The following is a 24419-nucleotide window of genomic DNA, read 5'->3' on the forward strand; positions in this document are numbered from 1 at the left end:
GACAATTTCAAACCATTTGCCTAGTATCAGATAGCTTGTATAGAGAATCAGGATTAAAGTCCAGGTCTCTTTAAAAACTAGATCTCCCCATCTCAACCAAGCCCAAAAGCTTTTCAAGGGCTCAGTTCCACTACTCAAAGGCATGGATACTTCGACCTGCTCTGTTTTCAACCTGGGTCCCTCTGTAGGCAATCCACTAGGTTACATTTAAGAATGTTTAAAACAATAAGTTAGTTATTCAGTCAATAAGCATGACTGGCATGCTTAGCATCTACCAGCCTCGGTATGCCCCAGAAGCTGGATTACAGGTACATCCAGGATTTTCTATGACCCTTACATTGTCAACTATTTGGAGATTTCATCTATTAAACAGGTAGGTAGTTACGGAAGGCAGCATCTGACTGCGAATGGGCCATAAGCACCATAGGGGCTCATGGGCTGGCTCTGGGCTTCCTGGTAGATATGGGGTTTAAGGAAAAGAGCTAATCTCTGAATCTGCAGCTCTAGAATTGAATTCTAGGAAACTATGGAAATATCTAGACAAGAAAATATTCCAGGCTAGGACAAAACCATTTTAAAATTGGGAGCAAGTGAAACAATATCTAAATAACCATAAGACATGAGTCGAGAATAGGGGTTTGGGGTGGCCAAAAATAGGAAATGAGTTAGGATGGGATGAGATTTTGAGAACGTCGAATGCTTGATTGAATTTGGATCTTTATCCTCTAGATAACAGGGATACAGGGAAATTGGATAACTTCATGTTGAAAGTGTTGTTATAAAAAGATTTGAGGTAAGGGAGGTAGCGAGAGATTTCAGTAGCCCAGAATTGAGATGATAGATAATGGGTCGGAGATCTTAGAGCTTCTTGTTCAGTTACTCAGCTGTGTCTAACTCTCTGTGACCTTATGACCAAAACCTGTCAATGCTGCAAAAGTACTGGAGTGGTTTTCCATTTTCTTCCCCAGTAGATTAAGGCAAAAAGAGACTGAGTGACTTGGCCAGAGGTCACAGAGCTAGTCAGTGTTTGAGGCCAGATTTGAACCAAATCTTCAAAACTCCAAGACTCTATCCACTGAGCCACCTCATTGTCTCTAGACACCTTAGAGGTCATCAAATTCCCTTCTCTCTGTTTTACTAAAGGGAAAAATGAGACCCGTGAATGGGGAAGTGATTGCTATATTCCCAGGTGAGGATGTGACCTTGTGAACAGAAGGTCCACTAGCTTTACAAGTAAAAGCGGGTAGCATTTCACAAAATCACTTTTGGTCCAACTTTCTTTTACTTCTGTTCTCCCAAATTCCCCTAGAGTTTGGTTCAACTAAACTCGAAAGGAATCCTTTTAGTGTTCAAAAAAGGAAGAATCAACTTCTGAACGCTTCTGAGACTTTGACCTCACTTGACAACTGGTGGATGAAATCCAGATGTGTCACACAAATAACCATCACCAAACAATTATCTCCCAAGTGCCTACTGTTCAGAGGCCTGGGCATCAATTCACATGTTTTCTCCCTCATATTCATATAGAAGGCTGATTACAAAAAAGAAAAAAGGAGAACAGTTGGAAAGTTAAAGGAAACCATTAGCTTTCTGGCAGCAATCTGGTTCATAATCATTTAAGTAGGACTGGTAATTATGGTTAGGCTTAAACACAGATGTTTCATATTAACAGGATGCTCAGAGCCTGCTATTTGGGAGGGAATCTGATAGATAATTCGCAAGCAGTGTTTCTGAGGTTGTCCTCTCAGGAATTGGGTTGCTGGGATTCAGGCTTTTCCTTAGAAATCTGTTCTGAATAATCTGTCTGAATAAACTGAGGTAAATGGGGCGGGAACTTCCTCAAGATCACAAAATTATTACATATGCAAGGCAGCATTTTAACCCAAGTTTCCTGACTTTTAGTTCAATTGTCTTTTCACCTGACCTTAGAGAATTGAAGCCCTGAATGACTTTTCAACCGGGAGGGTCTAGAAAAATCCCAACCAATATGGCAAATGCTACCATTCTGAAACAAAGGGAAGAATCATACTTTTATTCCAGCCCAAAGTCATATAGAATAGATTGTTCTCTGCCGTACTATTGTCATACCACCAATTACCAACCAGGTGGTTGGTTTACCACCAACCACAGTCACGTCACTGGAAGTATGGTCAACAGGCAGGGAGGTCAAGTACCACTCTCAGACTTGTAGGTTTACATTACTCCTCTGAGGTCCTAAATTGTTCCTAAATGACTTAAAACTCTCAAAAGAATTTAAAGTAATGGTTCGTTTCAGTCTGTATGACACTTCTCAGTTTACAGAGATAACCATGGAACAAATCACCACACTCTCCACTAATGCATTAAATTATGTTGGTTTTAGGTAAAATATACAAAGAAGAAGCATGTGCTATGTTAGCTAGAAAATCAACTGCAGCTCTAGGATTCTCAAAATCTAGGATATATAAAGAAGTGAGGTTGGAAGGAAGGAGGGAGGGATGGAGGAAAGGAAGGAGGGAGGGAGGAGGGAAGGAAGGGAGGAAGGAAGGGAGGAAGGGAGGAAGGAAGGAAGGAAGGAAGGAAGGAAGGAAGGAAGGAAGGAAGGAAGGAAGGATGGAAGGAAGGGAGGGAGGAAAGGAGGAAGGAAGGGAGGAAGGAAGGAAAGAAGGGAGGGAGGAAGGAAGGAAGGAAGGGGAAAAAGGATAGGAGGGAATGGAGGGAGGAAAAGAAGGGAGGGAGGATCAGGTAGAGCTTGGAACCAACTGTGCCTTCGTGCAGATAACCCAAGTGATAGCTGCAGGTATGGAACACTTTTAATACAGTTTCAAGTAACATGATTCACCATAAATTCTAGACCAATCAAAGAACCAAAGCATAAAAACTGCATAACTAATCATAGGTAATCATTACCCCTTCCCCAATCATGACAGAGGAAAGGGACATCTAAAAGGGATAAAAAGGGAAAAACTCCTTAACCATACAATCAGAATATTCTAAGAAATAATTCTAAGGATATAAGACTGGGTAACTCACAGGGACAATTCCAAGTGGCAATGGAGACCTCCATGGCCTCTGCATCAGGGTTCTCTGAACCACTACAAAGTTCACTCCAAAAATGTCTATTATGGGAAATAAACAGGCTTTTTTTCCAGGAGAGGTGGTACTTAAAATGCTCTGGAAATGACTTCCTTGAAAGCATTTGGGGGAGGTGGGGGTGGGGGTGGGAAGGGGAGACAGCAACTGACCCCAGTCTTAATTGTTATGCAAAAATAAAGTTCAAATCAGTTCAAGTATTCATTAGACATTTATCATTACCCTGTGCTAGGTGACAACAGGTCGGGTTCCACAGAACCAAGGAATGGACTGTAAAAGATGTTCACTAAGTATTTGTTGAATGAATGAATTAATGTGTTTACTAGAGGGAAATGACCACCATGAATAGGACTGATTATATAGCATGTGTTTTTGGTGAGGGGGGGGAGAAAAATATTTCTCATTTCAGTAATTAAATAGGAAGCTAAACAAACCAGAAAAAAAAACCATCTGCTTATGAGAATACCTTCAAAAACAAAAACAAAAAAATTTAATATGAAAACATGTATCTATGATCATCTCATTTCAAGAGATATTTTCTCAAGACACACTGGGAATCAAGTTTTATTAGAATTTTGCACTTTAGGGGGCTCGTTAGGGGGTACAGTGGGTAGAACACCACCCCTGGAGTCAGGTTCAAATGTGGCCTCAGACACTTAATACTTAGTCATGTGACCTTAGGCAAGTCACTTAACCCCATTGCCTTGCAAAAATCCAAAAAAAAAAAAAAAAGAATTTTGTACTTTAAAGATGTGAAAAAAAAATTCTAAGTTTTCAAGCTCAAAAATTATTTGCTTAAGGAAAACAATATAGAAGATCATCATTCTTTCACCTCAAAAAGTAACACTTTAAAATAATTTGATTGTATTCATGATATGGGGGTTACATACAGGATAGGGATAGACTTGTAGTTTCATTAAGGGAGCTACAAAAAGAGAGTTAAAGTACAGTGGATAGAGTAAGGAAGGCCTGAGTTCAAATTTAGCCTCAGACCTTTCCTTACTAGCTGTATGTCAAGACACTTTAATTTCAGTTTGTCTCAGTTTCCTTACCTATAAAATGGGGAAACATAATAGTACCTACCTCTTAGAGTTTGATTGTTATAAGGATCAAATAAGATAATCTTTGTAAAAGTGTTAAGTGTCACAATTCCTAACCCATAGTTGGCTGGTTGTTCTTCATTCTCAAAGAGGACCAAAATGACATCACTATTCTGGGATCTGACTGTGTCTGACTGTGGCTGATTAGACCAATACCAGTTTGGAAGGCTCTACCACAGATGAGGCACAAATAGTCCATATATACATTTGGAATGGAGATGTCCTAACACAGACTAGGTGATCAATAAAAGTTTATTCCCATCTATCTTTATAAAACAAAACCTACTTGGCAGCTCAGAGCTACCTAGAGCACTGAGAGCATCTGTGACTTGCCCAGGGGCACACAATCAGAGGCAGGGCTAGCACCCAGTCTTCCCAGCTCTGAGAAAACTCTCTATTCACTATGTCACACTGCCTAGACACTGATAACAGAAGTTTGGGGGAAAGTACCAGCTAAATAAATAAATGGGTAGATGGATGGTTTGGATAGATAGAGGTTTGGAGAAAGAAAACAGAGGAGGGAGAGAGGGAAGGAAGGGAGGGAGGGAGGGAAGGGTGTAGGAAATGAAAAGGGATGAAGGAAATAAGAGAGAGAAAGGGAAAGAGAAAGGGAGGGAGGAAGGAAGGAAGGAAAATGGAGGAAGAGAAAAAAGAAAAGAAAGAAGGAGGAAAGGGAGGGAGGGTGGAAGGAAGGGAGAGGGAGGGAAGGAGGTAGAAAAGGAAAGGGGAGGAAGGAAATAAGAGAGAGAAAGGGAAAGAAACAAGAGCAAGAAAGAAGGAAGGGGAGAGAGGAAAAGAGAGAAGGAAGGAACAAAGGAAGTAACAGGGAGGTATGGAGAGAGGGAAGAAGAAAGAGGAAGGAAGGAAGGTTGAGTAAGAGAAAGAAGCAAGGAAGGAAGGGAGGGAAGGGAGGGAAGGAGAGAGGGAGAGAGGAAGGGAGGAAAAGAAGGAGGGAGGAAAAAAGGAAAGATGGAAGAGAGGAAGAGAAGGAGGGAGGAAAAGCCATTACATAAATGAAGGAAGGAAACGGCAAAGATGCCTTTCATTAAATCCTGAAAATTAACAAAACTTAGTCACAGAAACTTTTACAACAGAAAATGACAAAACCCCTCACTTCTAGTGGCTGCTGTAAGGTAACATGTAATAAATACGTACCAAGAATTCCATCCCGGGGACATAGTTAAGAGTTATCATATAGTCATTCGGAAGATTTGCCACCTGCAGAAACAAAACAAAAAAAAAAAAAGAAAGAAAGAAAATAATTTGAACAATGTCAAGAGAAACCTCTCATTGAAAAAATATTACTATTGATTTGTGGTATTTTCTTCAGCATAGGATATGATATTTGATCAACCAACAAGTATTTGAATCCTTGAAATTATCCCATTATTCGAATCTATGCAAGCACATTTCCATTGGGCTGGAACCAATGGCCATATTTTACACAATAACTTCAAATAATGCCAATTTGAATGTACATGCCCATTTCAGAAGTCATTATTTGTACTAGGTGTCAGGCAATGGGAATATGATGGTAAAAGAAAAGAAGTTCTGTCTCTTCCTACCCTTAAGGAGTTTATCAGAAGAAATATTGCATACACACAAAAAATACAATAAACGGTAGAGCTAGGAAGTACAAAGGAGTGAGGGTGGCGGGGAGGAGGATGAAGTTTTTTTGTAGAAGATGGTGAGTAAACTGAGTTTTGAAGGAAAACGGGTTTCTTTTTTTTCAGACAAAGGTATTTTTTTTTAAAAAGAAATTTAATTACCCTAGAAAAATCAAGTTTCTGTCAATAGACATTTAACATTGAGTGTGGAGATAGTGGGAAAGAATTGAAATACCATCCACCATCTGGAGGACTGAAAAACTCAGGTTCCAGTAAAAAGAAGAGTGGACAATCATCAGCGTCCCATTTTTCTACTTTGTTCCTTCATTGGAACTTTAAAGTAAAACTTTCTAAAATTGCTTGTTATATTCCTTTATAACAAGATTTGTGATTTTATTGGTATAGGAGGCCCATCTACCAATATGAGCTCCTACCCTGCCACTTATAGATAGATTTAAAAGAACGGTTCATAGGATTGAGGTTAGGTGACTTGCCCAAGGTCACACAGACACTTTGTTTTAGATTCAAGATGTGAACCCAGGTTTTCCAGATTGATAAATTTAATTTTTTTAATTAAACTAATTTTTAAAAAATTCTCTTATTTTCAATTCAGAGAATTAAACAAGTAATTCTATAACAGTGCAATAATAAAAAAGATAATTGCACATGAAATTATAAATCTACCAAGTCCAACTTACTACTCTCTCCAAATATACAACAAAATGATCATGTTAATTTATTTTTTCTTGCCTTCCCTATCTACCCCCACCTCAATTTACACAGGTTTGAATACAATAGAGGAAAGTCTGTCATAAAAAAATACTGCTGGTTTGTGGTGTTAGGTGTATTGGCCAGATGACTTGCCCAGTGTCATGCAGTCACACTCTTTGTCCACTATGCCACAGGCATACAGGCAGGTGCTTAATACGTGTCTAACCCATTGATAAATTGTGTTTACTCTATTGCTCTGAACTGTGGTGGGTTGCATCAAGCTTTCTTTTTTCCTAATCAAATTGACAATTATCTCCGCAGACCATTTGCTGCATTAAAGAGGTATACATTCCCTCTCCATATCCTCAAATGTGCTGTTACAGAAAATTCCCAGTTGTTACATGAATAAAAATGAATTTTCTTCCTTCCTGATTTCTGTGTTCACTTAAGCCTAAAATTCCGGAAAAAAAAAATCTTGATCTGATGCAGGGAAGAAAGAAGAAACCAAGACAACATAATTACAGTGGCAAGCATTTTGGGGTGTTTTATAAATATTCTCTCATTTGATCCTCATATCAACTTTAGGTGCTATTATTATCCACATGTTACAAGGGAGGAAACTGAGGCAGACAGAAGATAAGTGACTTGCCCAGGATCACCTGGCCAGCAAGTTGCCTGAGGCAGGATATGAGTTCAGGTCTTCATGATTCAAGTCTATTCCACCCTCCAACTGCCACAACAATAATATAAAGACAAATAAGGGAAGGCAAGTGTATTCTGATTAAATATAATGCCCAATCTCGGCCACAAAGAACATAGCATGACTTTTTTTTCACAAATCGTCTACTGTGTTGGTTGATTTTGCTTAAATCCACCCCTACCCCCCTTTAAGTGAAAAGGGAGGCAACAGCTGGGACAGATGGCATATCAGGGACTAAATGGGGTGTAAATACTAAAATAATTTTTTTCAAGGTAGGAAGAAAGAAATGGAGGGGAAAGAAATTAAAAAGGAAAAAAGCAAGAGAGAAAGAAAGGAGAGAGAGAGAGAGAGAGAGAGAGAGAGAGAGAGAGAGAGAGAGAAGGAAAGAAGGTAAGAGAGTCAAGAGAGTATATGGGATCACACTGGGAACTGCAAGAGATCCTAGAGATCATCCAGTAAAATGACATCATTTTATAATTCAGATTCAGGCCTTTTTCTAAGGTGGCACAGGTTAGTAGGTAGTAAAGATAGCATTTGGACTCGGGTTGTCTGACTCCAAATCCTGCAGTCTTTTCCCAGCACCATGGAATTGCTCCTTTGTTTTCTACAACTCTGATTGTTTTTAAAAAAAGTTTTTGTTGCTTGCCAACTCCATACCCTTTCTGACAAACTTATTGCAAGAGCTTTGGGCAGTAAAACCTGGCAAAGGAAGGGGGTTGGGGGAGGGAGGATAGAGGAGGTAAGAGAGAATAAAAATGAGATGAAGTGTCCGTTCAAGCTGAGAACATTGAAAACTTTGGCAGTTTCATATTAGCTCATTTGATCTGATGCCAGTTTTAGTAAAACAAGTGGCTTTGCCCTGTTGGGCCTTGGATTAGTCCACTTGGCTTTGTCATCTTTTATTTCCTCTCTCTCTCTCTCTCTCTCTCTCTCTCTCTCTCTCTCTCTCTCCCTCCCCCCATGTTTGCTGGTCAAGACAACCCTCCCAGATAGTCCCCTTACTATCTTACTCTGCTTCTCCACCAGCCTGTTAGGATACTTAGTTCAAAGCCAGAGCTGTCAGAAGGAGGCCGACCTGAGCAACAGATCCTGTGTCTCCTGCCAGTTGCTGCCAAAACCTGCTCTTCCATCACATCCCCATTTCACGGCCGACCTTTGGTCCCTCAATCTCTTAATACTAACTCACATTTCTATTATGCTCAAAGGCAGAGGTGCAGTATGATGTCATAGAAAGCAAGATGGCCTCAAACTCATGGAAACTTGGGTTTGAGTCTTTTTTTGATACATAACTGGGGCAGATGATTTAATTCTCTCATGCCCTCTCCTCACCACTGTTGGATATAATGCTCCAGGGCTATAACCCATCCCCTTCAATGGTTTAAAGTGTCTTTTCTCATTCCATCTTGGTGAAAGAGGCTCCATCCCTTTCAACATTTAGAAAAAGTGTTCCTCACTCCTTAGGAGGAAGTACCACTTCAAAGAAGCAGTAAAGATGGCAGACAGGTCTAATATTTTAATTGTTGGATTTGAATATCCCAAATCTGTGTGAATTCTGCCCCTGACATTTAATGTCATCATATACAAAATCATGAGACTCAGAGAAGTAGAAAGAACAAGTAAGATCTGGGTTCAAGTATTATCTCTGACACATACTAGCTGTGTGACTATGGGAAAGAAACTCAACCTCTCAATGTTCTAAGCTAGCAGCTCTGAAAGTGTGGTCCAGAGACCTCTCAAGGAGTCTTTTGGGGTTTATGAACTATATCATAATAATACTAAGATGTTTTCATTTCTAATAAACATGAAACATAACCTACATAAACAAAAGCTTTTGTGAACCTCCATAAAATTTAAAAGTATAGAAGGGGTTTTATTGGTCACTTAGTCCATCCCCTCATTTTACAGGTGAGGAAACTGAGATTCGGGGGGGGGGGGGAAAGAACATTAAAAGTTTTAAGTCTGAATTGACTGAGATGATGAAGTGGTTTTGGATGTTTTTAGTTTTTATAAGATTAGTTAAGAAATCTAAAAAGATATCTTCCCCTACACCTCTCCGCAGAAGTGGCAAGTCCAACATGTATGAAAGACTACAAATAATATCAGATTTTAAAAATAAGTTGTTTGGTTTTGTTATTTTTCTCTTTTTAAAAAATTGTTATATGAGTGGGAGATGAAGGAAATTTAGGTTGATGTAAAAACACAACATTGATGGTACATCAATGGGAATAATTTGGGGAATTTTAATTTAATAAATATTTAATTTAATAAAATTTTTAGAAAAAAACTTATTTTACATTACTGCCAAAGGTCACACATGTTGCTGTTGTTTGTCCTTCATTCTCAAAGAGAACCATGGCAGCAGAGAGGTGACATCACGCAAATAAATTGGACTTAAGTGAGGGGGATGTTGTGTAAAGTCACTAGCCTCACCTTCTCCTCCAGAGACATCTGGAATGGTCACTCAAGAAAGTTTCCAGAAACATTCTGTGGCTCCCTATTACTTCTATTTTCTTTTTGGGTTGTTTTTTTTTGTGTGTGTGTGTGTCAGTTCTCCAGTGACCAGATTATGAATCAGGTCTACAAGAGATGGTTCTGGATTCAGTAAGAAACCTTGGACTTTTTAAGTTGGGTCAAGTTTCAGGCAACACCCATTCAGTGACTAAGACCTAAGAAAGAAATGAGTCAAAGAGTGGCCTCTTTGACCTATCCTGTGAGATAAGTTAGAAAGGTGATCAGTCCATCAATAAGCACCAACATTTTGCTGAGATATGAAGTAAACTAGTAAGGTAAACAATCAATCCATCAAAAAGCATATATTAAGCACCTATTGTATTCTTTGCTCTCCATTAAGCACTAGGTAGATTGAACCTAGGCTCTGATGGACTTTAAATGTCAGAATGTGAAGTTTATCTTTTATTTTAAAGCAGAGGGTCCTGAATCTGTTTTACATCAACTCTTAAAAATATTTTAGTAACTATTTCAATATAATTAATTTTGAATATGAGCTTATATATTTTCTTTTCTGTATTAAACCATTATGTACTCAAAAATTATGCAATAAAACCATTATTCTAAGAAGAATGCCATTGATTTCACCAAACTGTCAAAGGGTGACAGGGACAGACAGATAGACACACACTCACAATTAGAGGCAAAAGGGAGCCACAGAATGTTTCTGCATATAATTCTGCATGTATGTATTACATCTTATAATATATTATACATACAATATACACTACATATATTGCATATATGTCTATAGACATGTAGTGTATGCATGTGCACACATATGTTCTTTCAAGGTCTTTATAACCATGTGAGGTAGGTGCTATCCTTATTCCATGGACTCAAAGTCAGATGGTGATGTATCTTAAGAAGATGCTTCTCCCTTCATTTCTTCCCTAACACAGATACCTTGACATTACCCTTCTGCCCTTCCTAGGTAAATTTTCTCCCTTCTCCTTCAAACTTCTCTCCATATTTGTACAATCATTCCCCACCCCCCCATCAGAATCCCAGTCCCCACCTTTGAAAAACAAAGGGAACTCCCTGATTTATTTGCAATGCTCAGGGGTAGGCACTGGCAGCAGAGACATAGTAGATGCCTCTGCAGGTGTGAAAGCTGGAATTGGATATGAGGCAGATCAGCAACACTATATTCCTTTAAGAGCAAGCCGCATAAAATTAAAGTTATTCCAGATGAATAAACACGACAAGAAGTGACATGCATTCTGAACACAAGCTGTTTTACTGGTATCCCAAGCAAATCTAGACCCAACCTAACCACAATTTGAAAATTAAAAATCCACTGCATCCCAATAATCTGGTTCAGTTTTTAATAGGTGTGAAGGAAAAAGCAGAGCAAAATGAATAAGGTGCTTGGTGGTGGTGGTGGTGGTGGCGGAGGTCTTTTGTTTTCAAAACAATGTTTGTTAACAAAAAATAAAGAAAAAAGACATAGAAAAGGTACTGGTAATGTAGAGTCTGTAAATTATTGTTTGTGAGAAATATCACAATATAATCGTTTCCTTATAATTCTGATTATTTTGTCTTTACAAAATGTGCTTCACCACACTGCCTCAAGGGTCCCAAGACATCAACAACAACAAAAAAAATCAGGAATGTCTGATATAGAACTTTCATGACTCACACAGTGGATCTGATCATGACTTCACAGAGTTTGAAGTTTAATATCTATCAGGTTTTTCTGGACCCAATTCATGAAATATTCAAAAGAAGAATGCAGAGTTTTCATCCAGAAGAGAGCCCCAGCATAAGGACCCTCAGGATGCCCTCTGAGTGAAGGTTTCCCATAGACCCCATTGGTTTGTTTAATGTATAGCTGTTAGGTGATCACATTTCCAATGTTTCCTTTGATCTGCCACCACCTTATTCAGAAGAGATCTTAGGAAATCAAGGTTTCAGGTATAGAGTGAAATGGTTCTGGTAAAGGCAAGTGAGAAAGATGTCTTTGCACAATATCCCTCTCACTATGATAAACATAATGTGCAAACCATACTGCCATTAACTTGGCTGGTGTGGGCTTCTTCAAAATCGGACAACTATTAAGATCATCATCATTATCACAGCACCAGTTAATACCTTCTCAATATGTTGGGTGGTGAACAAAGAAAAACAAATAACAACAAACATCTGTTTAGCACTTTTATAAAAGCTCCCTACTGCTAGCAAAGCATATGTGCTCATATAACTACATGTGCATTCATATTTGTGCCAATAATATGCATTTGGAAACATATTTGTTATACATGTGAGCATATATTTGTGCATATAAATGACACGTGCACATATATACATTTGTATTTATGCCTATAAGCATTCTTATATGATATGCATGTGCACACACATGTTCTTACATGGTCTTCATAACAACTGTGTGAGGTGCTATCCTCACTTTGCTGTTCAGTTTTCAGTCATTTTCTGTGTCCCCTTTTGGGGTTTTCTTGGCAGAGATATTGAGCGGGTTGGCCATTTCCTTCTCCAGTTCATTTTAAAGATGAGGAAACTGAGGCAAACTGGATGAAGTGACTTACTCAGGGTCACACACCTAGTAAGTAAGTAAGTAAGACTCTCAGAGATAAGTCTTTCTGACTCCAAGTCTGGCACTCTCTTTAAAGAGGAAAATGAGAGCTATAGAGGTTATATTAATCTAGAATCCTAAGGCTACTTAGTATGTTTGAGGTAGGATCTGACCCCCCCATCTTCCTGAGTCCAAATCCAGCATACCATCCATTGAAATCTCTTAACTGCCCAATGATATAACCTTATAGAATTAATCTAACCTCTCAGATATGTCATTTGGGAAGGTAGGGCAGAACTGGATCTTGGAAGATGGTAAAAATTGGCTAAGCAGAACATCAATAAAATACAAATTTAAGCAATATAGGAGTTGATAAGTAGTCTGCCACTACATAAGGTTGATAATAATAATAATAAATTTATAAAACACATGAAGGTTAGTGAAGCAATTAGTATATCTCATCTGATTCTCATAACAACCTCTCTGACATGGGTTCTAATATTTCTATTTTACAGACAAGGAAACTGAAGCTGAGCAAAGTTAAGTGACTTGTCCAATGTCAGAGGGAAGTAGTGGGAAATAATGGAAGGTTAGGATGGGGATAGGTTACAGAGGATCAAGTATAATGGGCAAAGGAATTTGGATTTAATGTTGCATGTGATGAAAGAATAAAAGTGTATATGTGTGGATAGGTGTTTGGATGCATCTAAAGGGGCAAGGATGACATGTTTTAAATGATATTATAGGAGAACCCATCTTAAAAGTAATACTTTAGATAGAACAGAATTAGTGGGTTAGAGAAAGAAAGGGAAGACAGGCTGAAGATTCATAAATTAAATCTTGATTAAGTAGGTTTAAAATATTGACAAAGAAATCACAAATCAAAAAAGTTGCGAGGTTTTTCTAGATCCTACTTCCCTACCCCTCAAAGGATACTACAGATAGGGTTAATTGGGCAATCAATAAGGTGCAAATATTTCACAACCATCTATTCTAGGAAAATGATAATAATGAAAGAAACAGATTCTAGAGAAACAGAAATAGTCATTTAAATGCCAAATACAAAAATGCCCTTTGGATTTGAGCTGTATCTTAGAACCACGTTAGATTGAAGACAGCCTAAGACAGTCAAAAACACATTCTGTGATGAAGTGTTAACTCTGAATGACCAAATGTATTTGTTTTCTCCTTTGAGATCTCTTAGGAGAGCTGGTTTAAAAGACACGCAGACACACACACACACACACACACAAACACATAAAATGCATACACATACAAACCAAAACAACAAAATACTTTCTCAAGAACATGGAGGAAAAAAATGGTTGGTAAAACACAGAAGGATGCTATATTTGCCCTTCTCCAAAAAGTGCCAGGGCAGCCCCAGATGAAAGCATAGAGAACCAGACATTTGGCAATCAAAAGTCCTTTGGCTTCCTACTATACCCTGAAGCAAAATATGTTTGGAAAGCAAGAAGAAAAGAATTGGGAAAGCTAGAACAATGTCTCTCCTTACACTCAATTTGAAGCCTAAGTTCCACCAATCATGGAAACGATCAAGATCCAGTTAAAAAGAGACTTCTTGGGACTCTGTAGTCCTGTTGTCTCAACTAGACTGGCATATGATGGTGAAAACCAGACCATAAACAACAGAAGTTAGTGGAGTTTTGAAAATCTAACAATTATGAAACATGAGAAATAGGACTTCCAGCCTTCACCCCAAAAGACTTATGCTCTACCAGAAAGGACAATGTATAATGTTGGAAGAAATGTGTGAAATTTGGGACACTAATACATTGTTGGTGGAGCTGTGAACTCATCTAACCTTTCTGGAGAGAAATTTGGAATCATGTCCAAAAGGCAACAAAAATGTGCACACCCTTTGCTCCAGCAATACCACTACTGGGTCTGTACCCTGAAGAGATGAAGAAAAAGGGTAAAAACATCACCTGTACAAAAATGTTCATAGCAGCTCTGTTTGTGAAGGCAAAGAAATGGAAACTGAGGGAATGCCCATCAACTGGAGAATGGCTAAACAAACTGTGGTATATGTATGTGATGGAACACTATTGTTCTATTAGAAACTAGGAAGGATGGGAATTCAGGGAAGCCTAAAAGGATTTGCATGAACTGATGCTGAGCGAGATGAGCAGAACCAGAAGAACATTGTACCCCCTTAACAGCAATGTGAGAGTGATGATCAACCTTAATGGACTCACTCATACCAACAGGGCAACAATCAGGCACAATTTGGGGATATTTGCCATGGAGAATGCCATCTGTACCCTGAGAAAGAATTGTGAAGTTTGAACAAAGACCAAAGACTATTACTTTTAATTTTTTAAAAAAAAAGTTATCTTATAATGTAATTCTGCTATATCTCATACCATATGTTTCTTCCTTAATGATATTATTTCTTTCTCATCACATTCAACTTAGATCAACGCAAACTATGGGAACAATGTAAAGACTAACAGTCTTCTGTGGGGGATGGGGAAGGGAAGCAAGATTGGGAGGAAAATTATAAAACTCAAAATAAATAAAATCTTTCTAAAATTAAAAAAGACTTATGCTCTAGTCACTATAGAATGGTAGAATATCTAAATTGAAATGGACATGATAGCACCAGAAAAAGTGCTGTGTCAGGAACCAGGATACATTTTCCTGCAGATCACCCTTGCCCAGAGGGCTAGTAGAGTTTATTGGATACTCAGCCCTTATGAATCATACAGAATATTTTTATTCCATTTTTTAAAACTTTTTGGAAGTCATTAATTCAGCATTGTGATAGAGTGGGTAGATTGCTGTGTGATTCTGGGCAAGTTGTTAAACCTCTCCCAGACTTCAAATCAACTTTAAAATGAGAGTAGTTGATCTCAAAGTTCTTTCCATTTCTAAATCTGTGAGTCTATCAACTCTCAATATTCTCAATATTCCTGCCCACAGAAACATCTGGGTCAATGAAGTACAGTTTTCAAGGTTACTGAGACTATTATTTTATAGATAGTTTTTTAAAATGTACAAAAAACCCTTCAAGAGAGTTTTCTGGGTCATCTTTAAATATTAAACTAAAAATTGTGGAGTCAAAGTAGAATAAAAAGGTGTGGATAAAAGCAAACCACCATGTTTTTCTTCCTGATAAAAACCATTAAAGTGATGTCTATTTACTGAAACTATTGTCTATGAATGAAGATATTTCTGGGAACGTACAACAATTACAGAAGACATGGCCCTTGCCCTCATGGAATCCACAATACCGTAAGCATAAATAACCATAATACAAAGCAAGATCTGAAAATTGGAGAACCGAGTGTTTTGTAAAATTATTGAACTCTACTTTCCAAGGTAATCCTTATTATTAATTGTGGGACAAAAATGAGCAAGATCTCTAGTTGTATTCATTTTGTTCCTTCCATGAGAGAATTCCTGAAAGAAATGAAGCTGATAAAATGACTAAAGGGACTGTCTTAAATAGGTCACCTTGTAAATCAGGATTCTTCACTTTTTTGTGTGTCATTATCTCTTCTCAGAATTATATCTTTAAATACCTGAAGCAAAGACTAAATTTCAATTAGAAATTAGTGAAAATAAAAGTCTTCTTTCCCCATCCAAATTCACGGATCCCCAAACTCTCTATAGAATCTGAGGTAAAAGACCCCAGATGTAGAAGGATCACAATTCCATGAAACTTAGTTAATTCTTGAAGTACTGGAAGTACTCATCTTTTTAAGCTCAAATCTGACAGCAGATTAGCTGTCTAACCCTAGGCAAGTCATTTAACCCTGTTTGCTTTAGTTTCCTCATTGGTAAAATGATCTAGAGAAGGAAATGGCAAACCACTTCAGTATCTTTGTCAGGAAAAACCCAGATGAGGTCTTGAATAGTGACCAGGGTCTTTTTCTGGTCTAAATCTGCAATCATATGGCTACTACTTATATGAACCTTGGGGAAGTGACTTCAAAAGTCCCTTCCACGGCTTCAGATCCAATGAATAATCAAACTTCTCTCTTGGTATTTCATAGGAAAAGAAAATTCTGGTGATCATGGAAAAATGGACATTTGATAGCTGGGGACGGAGAAGGGTTAGATTGATGGAATTTACTTCTTTTCAAAGCAGAGTGTAGATCATGCTTCTCACTAGAGGCTTAGCATAAAATGTCAAACTATTTCAGTATCTTTGCCAAGAATACTGAGTCTGCCAGGACTGAGCAATAATATCAGAATGAATGCAAAGAATCAGACTTTGTCAAAGTGGAAATTAAATGTCCCAGTGAATGTCAAGTCAGAAAGACCTGAATTCAAGTCTTGCCTTCTGGCCCATATTTACTATGTAACCATCAGTAAATCTGTTAACCTCTCAATACCTCTGTGATTTTAAGTGTTGGATTTAAGATCAGAGGGTTTGAGTTTAATTCCTGATTCTGTGCTTACTTCCTGGGTCACTGGAACCTTGGACAAGACATTTAAATTCTGTTAAGTGAAAAAATAAGAGGAGAAGTGAACTCAATGAATTTAAGATTTCTACCTCTCAATATTTGTTGTATTAATATACATAGATTTCGGGCTGAAAGTGACCTTTGAGGCCCAAGATTCCAACTCCCCCACTTTTACAGATGAAAAAACTGAGGTCCAGAGAGATTAAGTGACTTTGCCCAAGCTATAAAGTGTCTGAAGTAGGGTTTGAACTTTGGTTTCCTTACTCCCAGTCTAGCACACTATCCATTATGCATAGCTATGACCCTATGAAATTCAAAATAAAATGTCAATCTGTAAGTGGAGGGAGTTTCCACACCAGATAAAACCTTTTTTTAAAAAATCTGAATTATTTAAACCTTTCAGGGGGCAATTTGGATGAGATTTGACTATGTTTCCTTAGAATGAATGGTCACAGGCTAAGCGCTAACCACAGAATTAGGAAACCTGAATGTCTGAGATCTGATCCCATCCATCACAACAGTTTGTTGACTGACCTTACTCAAGACACTTAACCTTCTATCTCATTTCCTCTTTTACCAGTTTGTATGAAAATACTGACTTAACTCAGCCAAATACGGTTTTTTTTCCTTTTTTTAAAAATCATGGTCTCTTAAATATAAAGTGTTAAGAGAAGGTAATGATGGCATTTTTAATTAACATGCCCCAAAGTGGAAACAAATCATCTCAACAAGTTTTATTACCAGGGGAACAGCAGGGAAGAGATGGAGAAAAGTCACTCCCATGAGTGCAGTTTATTATTGCTTCCATTAAGACTCTGAAAGGATAAAGAATTGTACCATAACTGTCCCACAGAAGCAAAAGTTTCGAAAGCTTGATTCATCTTTGCCCAAAATATTTGACCCTTTCTTTAGGTAGGTCTGGGTTTGCCATTTAAAACAAGTCTTGCAACATTTTTAGAAACAAAGCAAAATGTTCTGTAAATAGATGAACTCTTATGCTGAGTAAACATGCCAGAATGATTTCCAACGAAAACCATGGGGACAGTGGAGCAGTACAGCCTGTCCAAGACAAAAACCAAAAAATGAGCCTGTAAAAGTCATAAATCATGTGCTTCTGTGACATGAGAATAGCCAAGGGCAAACAAATGTAAACCACGGAGGGCACAGTATTGGGTGCCACCTAATGCAAGGAAAGAACAATTCAAAGATTGCAAAGGGATCAATTCAATGGAAGGAAAAAAATGCTGAAATAGAAGGGAAAAACTAATTATCCATGAGGCTATTTCCACCTCAGCATAAAGACTCTCCCTCCCTTTCATGCACCTTAGAATCATTCTACTCTCACAGCAGTGTCCTTTGTTCTGTTTAAAATTTGCTCTTCCAATCCTTGGGAGTTCCAATGGTATACAATGCAATGCTCTCATTATTAGCCAAAGGTTCTAAAAGAAATGGTTGAATAAAAATGGAGTGTTAGAAAAAGAAATTGGAGATTTAGAGCTAGAAAGATTCTGAAGAGCAGTTTCTCCAATAATCTCATTTTATAGATGGGACAGATAGGTAGCACAAAGCTATTAAGCATGAGAAACCAAGATTCAAATCCGGAGGTATTTTCATGTCAGCTCATGGTCTTCTTGTGGAAGATAAAATGATATGAATTCAAATTTTTTTGCATTTAATGATATTAGCATGCAATCATAATGGGAAAGGCTTAGGTTTGGCAAGTGAAAACAAGGTTCTAGACTTGGTTTTGAAAGTTCTAACCTATGTGATATTAAGCAAGTCATTTGGTCTCTCTAGACATCAGTTTCTCTTATAAATTAATTAGTCCCAATATTAGTTATCTATTACTTAATAGGACCTGGGCTAGGTTCTAAGAACACCAAAACATAAAACATAAACAAAACAAAAAAATGACCTCACCTCAAGGATCTCATATTTTATCAGGGGAGAGCTGATACTTCATCAGATTAGATAACTTCTTGGATGATTTCCAGTTCTAAACTATGACTAGGAATTAACTAGTATTGAGATCATGAGCACTTATCATAGAAATTCTGTGTGCCTCTGTTTTCCTCATCTGTAAAATGGGGCTAACACCCTTAGTAACCTCCTCAGTTGTCATACGGCTCTGATAATAAATGAAAAGTGTTTTGTTAACTTTAAATCATTAAATACAAGTAAATTATTAGCTCCTTATCTACTTCTTCTGTTCAACACTTAATGTCTCCACTGCTTCCTCTCGGCCTTGCAGCAATTTTTCTAACCTGGATAACTTCAGTTTGAATTCTGATTTAGAACTTAATAGCTGCGTGACTCTGGTCTAGTCACTCAACTTCTCTCACTCTCCCTTTCCTCCATCTTTAGAATGGTAATAATAACAATATCTACCATTTGGAAGATCCAATGAGATCATACATGGAAAGCACTCTGTAAACATTATGATTTGCTATGCCAGTGTTAGCAACTGTTTTAGGAGGGTGAATTGTTCTTATCACTATGATTGTTATATTCTTAATACAAGCAAAGAACCAGATTAAGTAACAGGAGGACAGAGGGCATTGCTATTGTGACTTTGAATGGAACTCCTGTTCTATCTAGAGATAGAAGGGGCCTTTCTTCTACAGTAGTCCTATCCCTCATTTTACAGATAAGGAAACTGAGGCCCAGGGAGATTTGACCAAAGCTCACAAATGTACTAAAGTACAGAAAGAAGGATAGGAATCCAGGTCCTCTTAGTGTGTGTTCTCCCCCAACCTCCACCCATGTTTATGGGTTCATTCAGTATAGAAACTAGGAAATTTTAGAAACTTAAAAAATTGATATCATTTGTCATGCCATCAAGGGCAGAAATCACATTTCAAGTCCACTTTCCATTTAATCATCTAAAGTAAAATCAATGAATGGAAATAATTTTAAAATCACATGCTGAGTGTTACATTTAATAACAAAAAGAATCCACTAATTTTTAAATGTTAAAAGTTTCACAGCTTACTGTATGATTTCTAAGCATTTAATATTCTTAAGGTTTAATATAGATAATGAAACAGGTCAAAAATAAATAATAAAAGGAAGTATGAAATATGGAATGTTTAAAATTTTCAAGTAAAACTATTTGCATTAGAAATTTCAACTTTTTATTTATTAACATTTCCCATCATAAACAAACTAGTAAAAGATTTTTAATGGGTCAAGAAGGTGGCAGGAGATACTCAAAAACCAAAACCATCTTCACTGCACCAAATGCCATTGGAAATGGTTAATGATGATGGTAACATTTAACGTCTGAAATATGCTTTAGAAATATTCTACCCATCTCTCTCTTTCTCCTCACCATTCCTAGTCACTACGAATCCATGTCAAATTTTTTTGTTGAAAAATAAAACTTAACAAATGTGCTTTTTTCCTTGATTTCAGGAAACATTTGTATTCTGTCTTTACCTCGGCTTTACAGAATTTCAACAAGCTTTCCTCATTTTTCCTACTAGCCACCTTGCAGAACAGTCTACTGAACATGCTACAAGCACTTCCCATTTGTTCAAGAGCAACAAATAAATGGTCCATTTTGGGGGAGTTCTTCAGCCAACCATTGAATTTCCTTTAGATTAAACATCAGGGTTGATGGCATTCTTAGAAAAGAATTAGCTGCTTCTTTTCTGGAGCCAAACCCAATCTAGCATATGGTAGGCTTCTTACAATATGACTTGCCTAAGGACAATCTTTTCTCTACCTCTATGATATTCATTAGCATTTCTGGTGTGGCTCATAAAATATTACATCAGTTTTGGGTGTACTGCTAGTCCCAGGTCTTACATAAATCACAAAACCGTTCACTGATTCATGTTTGTCCTTCATTCTTGAAGAAAAGGATGGCTTTGGGGAGGTGATTCAATGACATGCAAGTGAATTGGATTTGAGTGAGGAGCTGCTGTGCTAAGTCACCTGTCTCCCTTTCTCCTCCTGAGACACCTGGGTCCAGTGATCAGATATGAATCAAGATAACTGCATAACCCTGAATGTGAAGAAATCAGGGTTAAGTGACTTTCCCAAGGTCACACAACTAGTAAGTGTATAAGGCCAAATTTGAACTCAGGTCTTCCTTACATTTTCCATAGAATTACCATGTCTACCTTTTCTGAATATTTGAAATTCCTATTCTCATTTCCAGGTCCCAATTCAACCACTAAAGATGGATTCTCTCTTTGAGAGGGCTGATTACTATCATCTGGGTCCTAATATTGTTCCAGAAACAAATCTACTCTTCCTGAATTGATCTCTTCAGGAAGAATCATTGATTTCTGATGAATTTGAAGTACATGACTCAGTTTCTTCAATTGTAAAATGAGGCAGCTGGATTCACAGACCACCAAGTTCCTTTTGGGCTTTAATTCTATGACTGTATGGTTTCCATTCACTTCAGAAGTATAGGTATCTTAGCAAATATAAGGACAAAAGCGAGCATGATGAGGCTTAATGTTTTCTGTATCCCAATCTTCATCTCCCTTATTGGCCACAAGCTTTCCCATGAATCCTGCCAGCCACTGCTTTATTAAATCCCATTTAGAGGTACTGGTATTTTCCCACTATGCCACACTGCTGGGATGTACTGAACAATTTGACCAGAAAAAGACCTTATTGGAAGAACTGTTTTCTACAATTCATTACCCCATATCACTTGTATCTTGTTTTATAGGAATTTCCCCTTCATCTTTGCTTATCACTTGGGAACAATCAGCTTTCTAGGAATTTAGAGAATATTAGTTGACAGGTGATATTGAGAAGGGAGGGAGAGACCATATGCTTCCTGTTTCTCCAACCACTGCCACATCTGGAAGTCACCACACCCTTTGACACGGCACTTTAGAATTCTCTAAAATACTGACCTCAGAGACCAAGTCACTTAACCCTGTTTGTCTCAGTTTCCTCATCCATAAAATTCTAGAAAAGGAAATGGCAAAATACATTCCAATATCTTGATCGAGAAAACTCCAAAAGGGGGGCAGCTAGGTGGCATAGTGGATAGAACACCGGCCCTGGAGTCAGGAGTACCTGTGTTCAAATCCGGCCTCAGACACTTAATAGTTACCTAGCCGTGTGGCCTTGGGCAAGCCACTTAACCCCATTGCCTTACAAAAAAGAAAGAAAGAAAGAAAGAAAACTCCAAAAGAGTAAGAGACACAACTGAAAAAAAAAGAATGAGGATTAACTCAAGTCAGAGGCCCTGGGTTCAAATTTTGTTTGGGTGACCAAGAGCAAATCCTTAAACCCACATTATGCTTTACTTTCTTCCTCTATAAAATGACAGAACTGGATTTCTCAATGTTTGATAATTGATTTGCTGACCTCTAAATCTATAATCCTGAAATCTTCCTAAAATCAATTTGACTCTTTTACCTACTAATTGGCACTTTGCTTCCCAGGGTTTCTTCAGTATGAGACATAGTTAATTGTACTTTTTTAAGTTAAACAAAAGTTTTTCAAAATTCTTATCATGATTACCACTAAAAAATAAACAAAAAAAAATCTTTCTAATTTAAACAGAATATTGATTGGAATTTGGAAAATAAAAATAAAAAGTCACTCTCTGCTGTCTACGAGCATGGGAATCCAACCACATTTTTGTAAATTTGTTCATGGTTGGTATTTCTGACCTAAGAAATTATGGAATGTATTGCCTTCACCTCACAGATGACAAAAGATTAGTCATCCACAGAGATGGCAATGGGACTTTGCCACCAACCCATGTCTAATTTGGAAATTTTCCTTTTGTTCACTATTATCTTCATGTGATGCTCCACTTCGCTGCCAGACCACATTGTGGTACATTAGATAACATAACCAACATTTTCTCTAAGCACTGGTGATGAAGCACATGTTTGGAGTCTTTTATGTAACACGGTAAGAATGATTAAAAAAATAAAAAAAATTCTGAGATAATTCTATATGGTTTTTGGTTGTTCAGGTCATTAAGTTAGGGTCAAAGGTAAAGTCTTAAACTTGAGTATAAGAAATCAATGTAGGCATATTTTGTCAGTAATTTATCAGAAAACGAGTTAATAGTTTTAATAGAATTCAAATTCAATGAGTCAGCATCATGATGTGGTAGTCAAAAAAAACTAATGCAACCTCTAGCTATATTAAGAGAGGCATAGCGCTTCCAGGAATAAGGAAGGAAGTAACATAGTCCCACTGTATTCTGCCCTACTCAGACTTATCTATTCTAATCTATTCTTTTTTCTAGTTCTGGAATTCACAGTTTAAGAAGAACATTGATAAGACAGAGTATGTCCATGTGATAAAAAAAAAACATCAATTAAAGAAAACTGTATTAGCTATATTTAGCCTACAAAAGAGAAGATTTGGAAATAGTGAGGATATCTTCAAGTATCTGAAGCCTCTCATATAATAGAGTGATTAATCTTTTTTCTTTTTGGACAAAACAAAGAATAATGGTTCAAAGTTATGAAGAGGTAAATTAGGTCTGAGTCAGAAAGAAATCATTAGAAGTAGCTAGGTGGTGTAGTGGATAGAGCACTGGCTGTGGAGTCAGGAAGGCCTGAGTTCAAATTCAGTCTTGGACACTTCATAATTACCTAGTTGTGTGACCTTCAGCAAGTCACTTAACCCCATTGCCTTGCAAAAACCAGATAAAAAGGAAGAAAGAAGGAAGGAAGGAAGGAAGGAAGGAAGGAAGGAAGGAAGGAAGAGCATAAAACTAATCATTAGAGCTGGGTAAAAGCAGAATAGGAGGCAGACTCCCCCCCGCTTTTGGAAGTCTCCAAGCAGAGGCTTGAAAATATATTGTGATGGAGGTTTGTCTTCTGACATGCTGGCTTGCATTCCCTTCCAACTCTTAAATTCAACTCAACCCTCACCTCCGTGGACTTCTCCAGCTTCTCACCCCCCACCAAATCCATTCTATTCTCAGTTCCTCACCTTACTTGTTAGTGTTTACCTTCTCCCAACAGAAGATGAGCTTCTTGAGGGCAAGGACAATCTTTGTAACTGTGTTTATGTTCCTTTCACTTAACATCATGGCAGCTAAGTGGTGCAGCCCTGACCCTGGAGTCCAAAGGACCTGAGTTCAAATCCAATCTCAGGCACTTGATGCCTACACATCACTTAATCAATGCTCTATCCATCTCTTATCCTATGATTTTATCATTCTAATTGGGAATAGAAAAATCAGAGAATCAGAAAACAGGGGGATGGCATTTAGACAATGATAGACTTTCCTTTTAATTTTGCCATTATTATAATAGAAATTAAAATAATTCATGAGCTGATAGAGCAATAAGGTCTTCTGCAGGTTTTCAACTGTGAATGACTGGTTATAATGGAATACAATGATCCAAGACAATTCCAAAAGACTTATGATGAAAACTGCTATACACCTTCAGAAAAAGAACTGATGGGAGTCTGAATGCAGACTGAAGCATCCTTTTTGTTTTGAAACTGAATTATTCTTGGTTTGTTTCTTTGGTCTGTGTTTTCTTGTGCAATACCACTAATATGGAAATGTTCTTCATGACTGCACATGTATAATCTATCTCAAACTAATTTGTTTCCACAAGGGGGGGGGAGGGAAAGAGCTAAAAAAAATGCTAAAATTTTGTGCTTATATGTAATTAATGAAATAAAATAAAATAAATATATTAGACTTTATGGGGACAGCATGAAAAATGGTACAAAATGGAGTTCTATTGGAACAAAAAGGAAGAAGGAAAAAAGGGCTGATTCTATTATTTAAGATAA

The 24419-nt window shown here is 37.5% G+C and overlaps 1 protein-coding gene across 2 annotated transcripts in view; it reads right to left on the reverse strand.

The window, feature by feature from the left end:
• KITLG (KIT ligand) overlaps positions 1–24419 on the reverse strand; it is a 124512-nt gene that overhangs the window by 38904 nt on the left and 61189 nt on the right. For both annotated transcript variants that reach the window (XM_074226557.1, XM_074226556.1), the window contains exon 3: positions 5328–5390. In XM_074226557.1, the coding sequence (XP_074082658.1) occupies positions 5328–5390 (63 nt within the window). The remainder of the gene's footprint in view (positions 1–5327; positions 5391–24419) is intronic.

Source organism: Macrotis lagotis, chromosome 2 (genome assembly GCF_037893015.1).
Source record: "Macrotis lagotis isolate mMagLag1 chromosome 2, bilby.v1.9.chrom.fasta, whole genome shotgun sequence".
Lineage (NCBI taxonomy): Eukaryota > Metazoa > Chordata > Mammalia > Peramelemorphia > Peramelidae > Macrotis > Macrotis lagotis.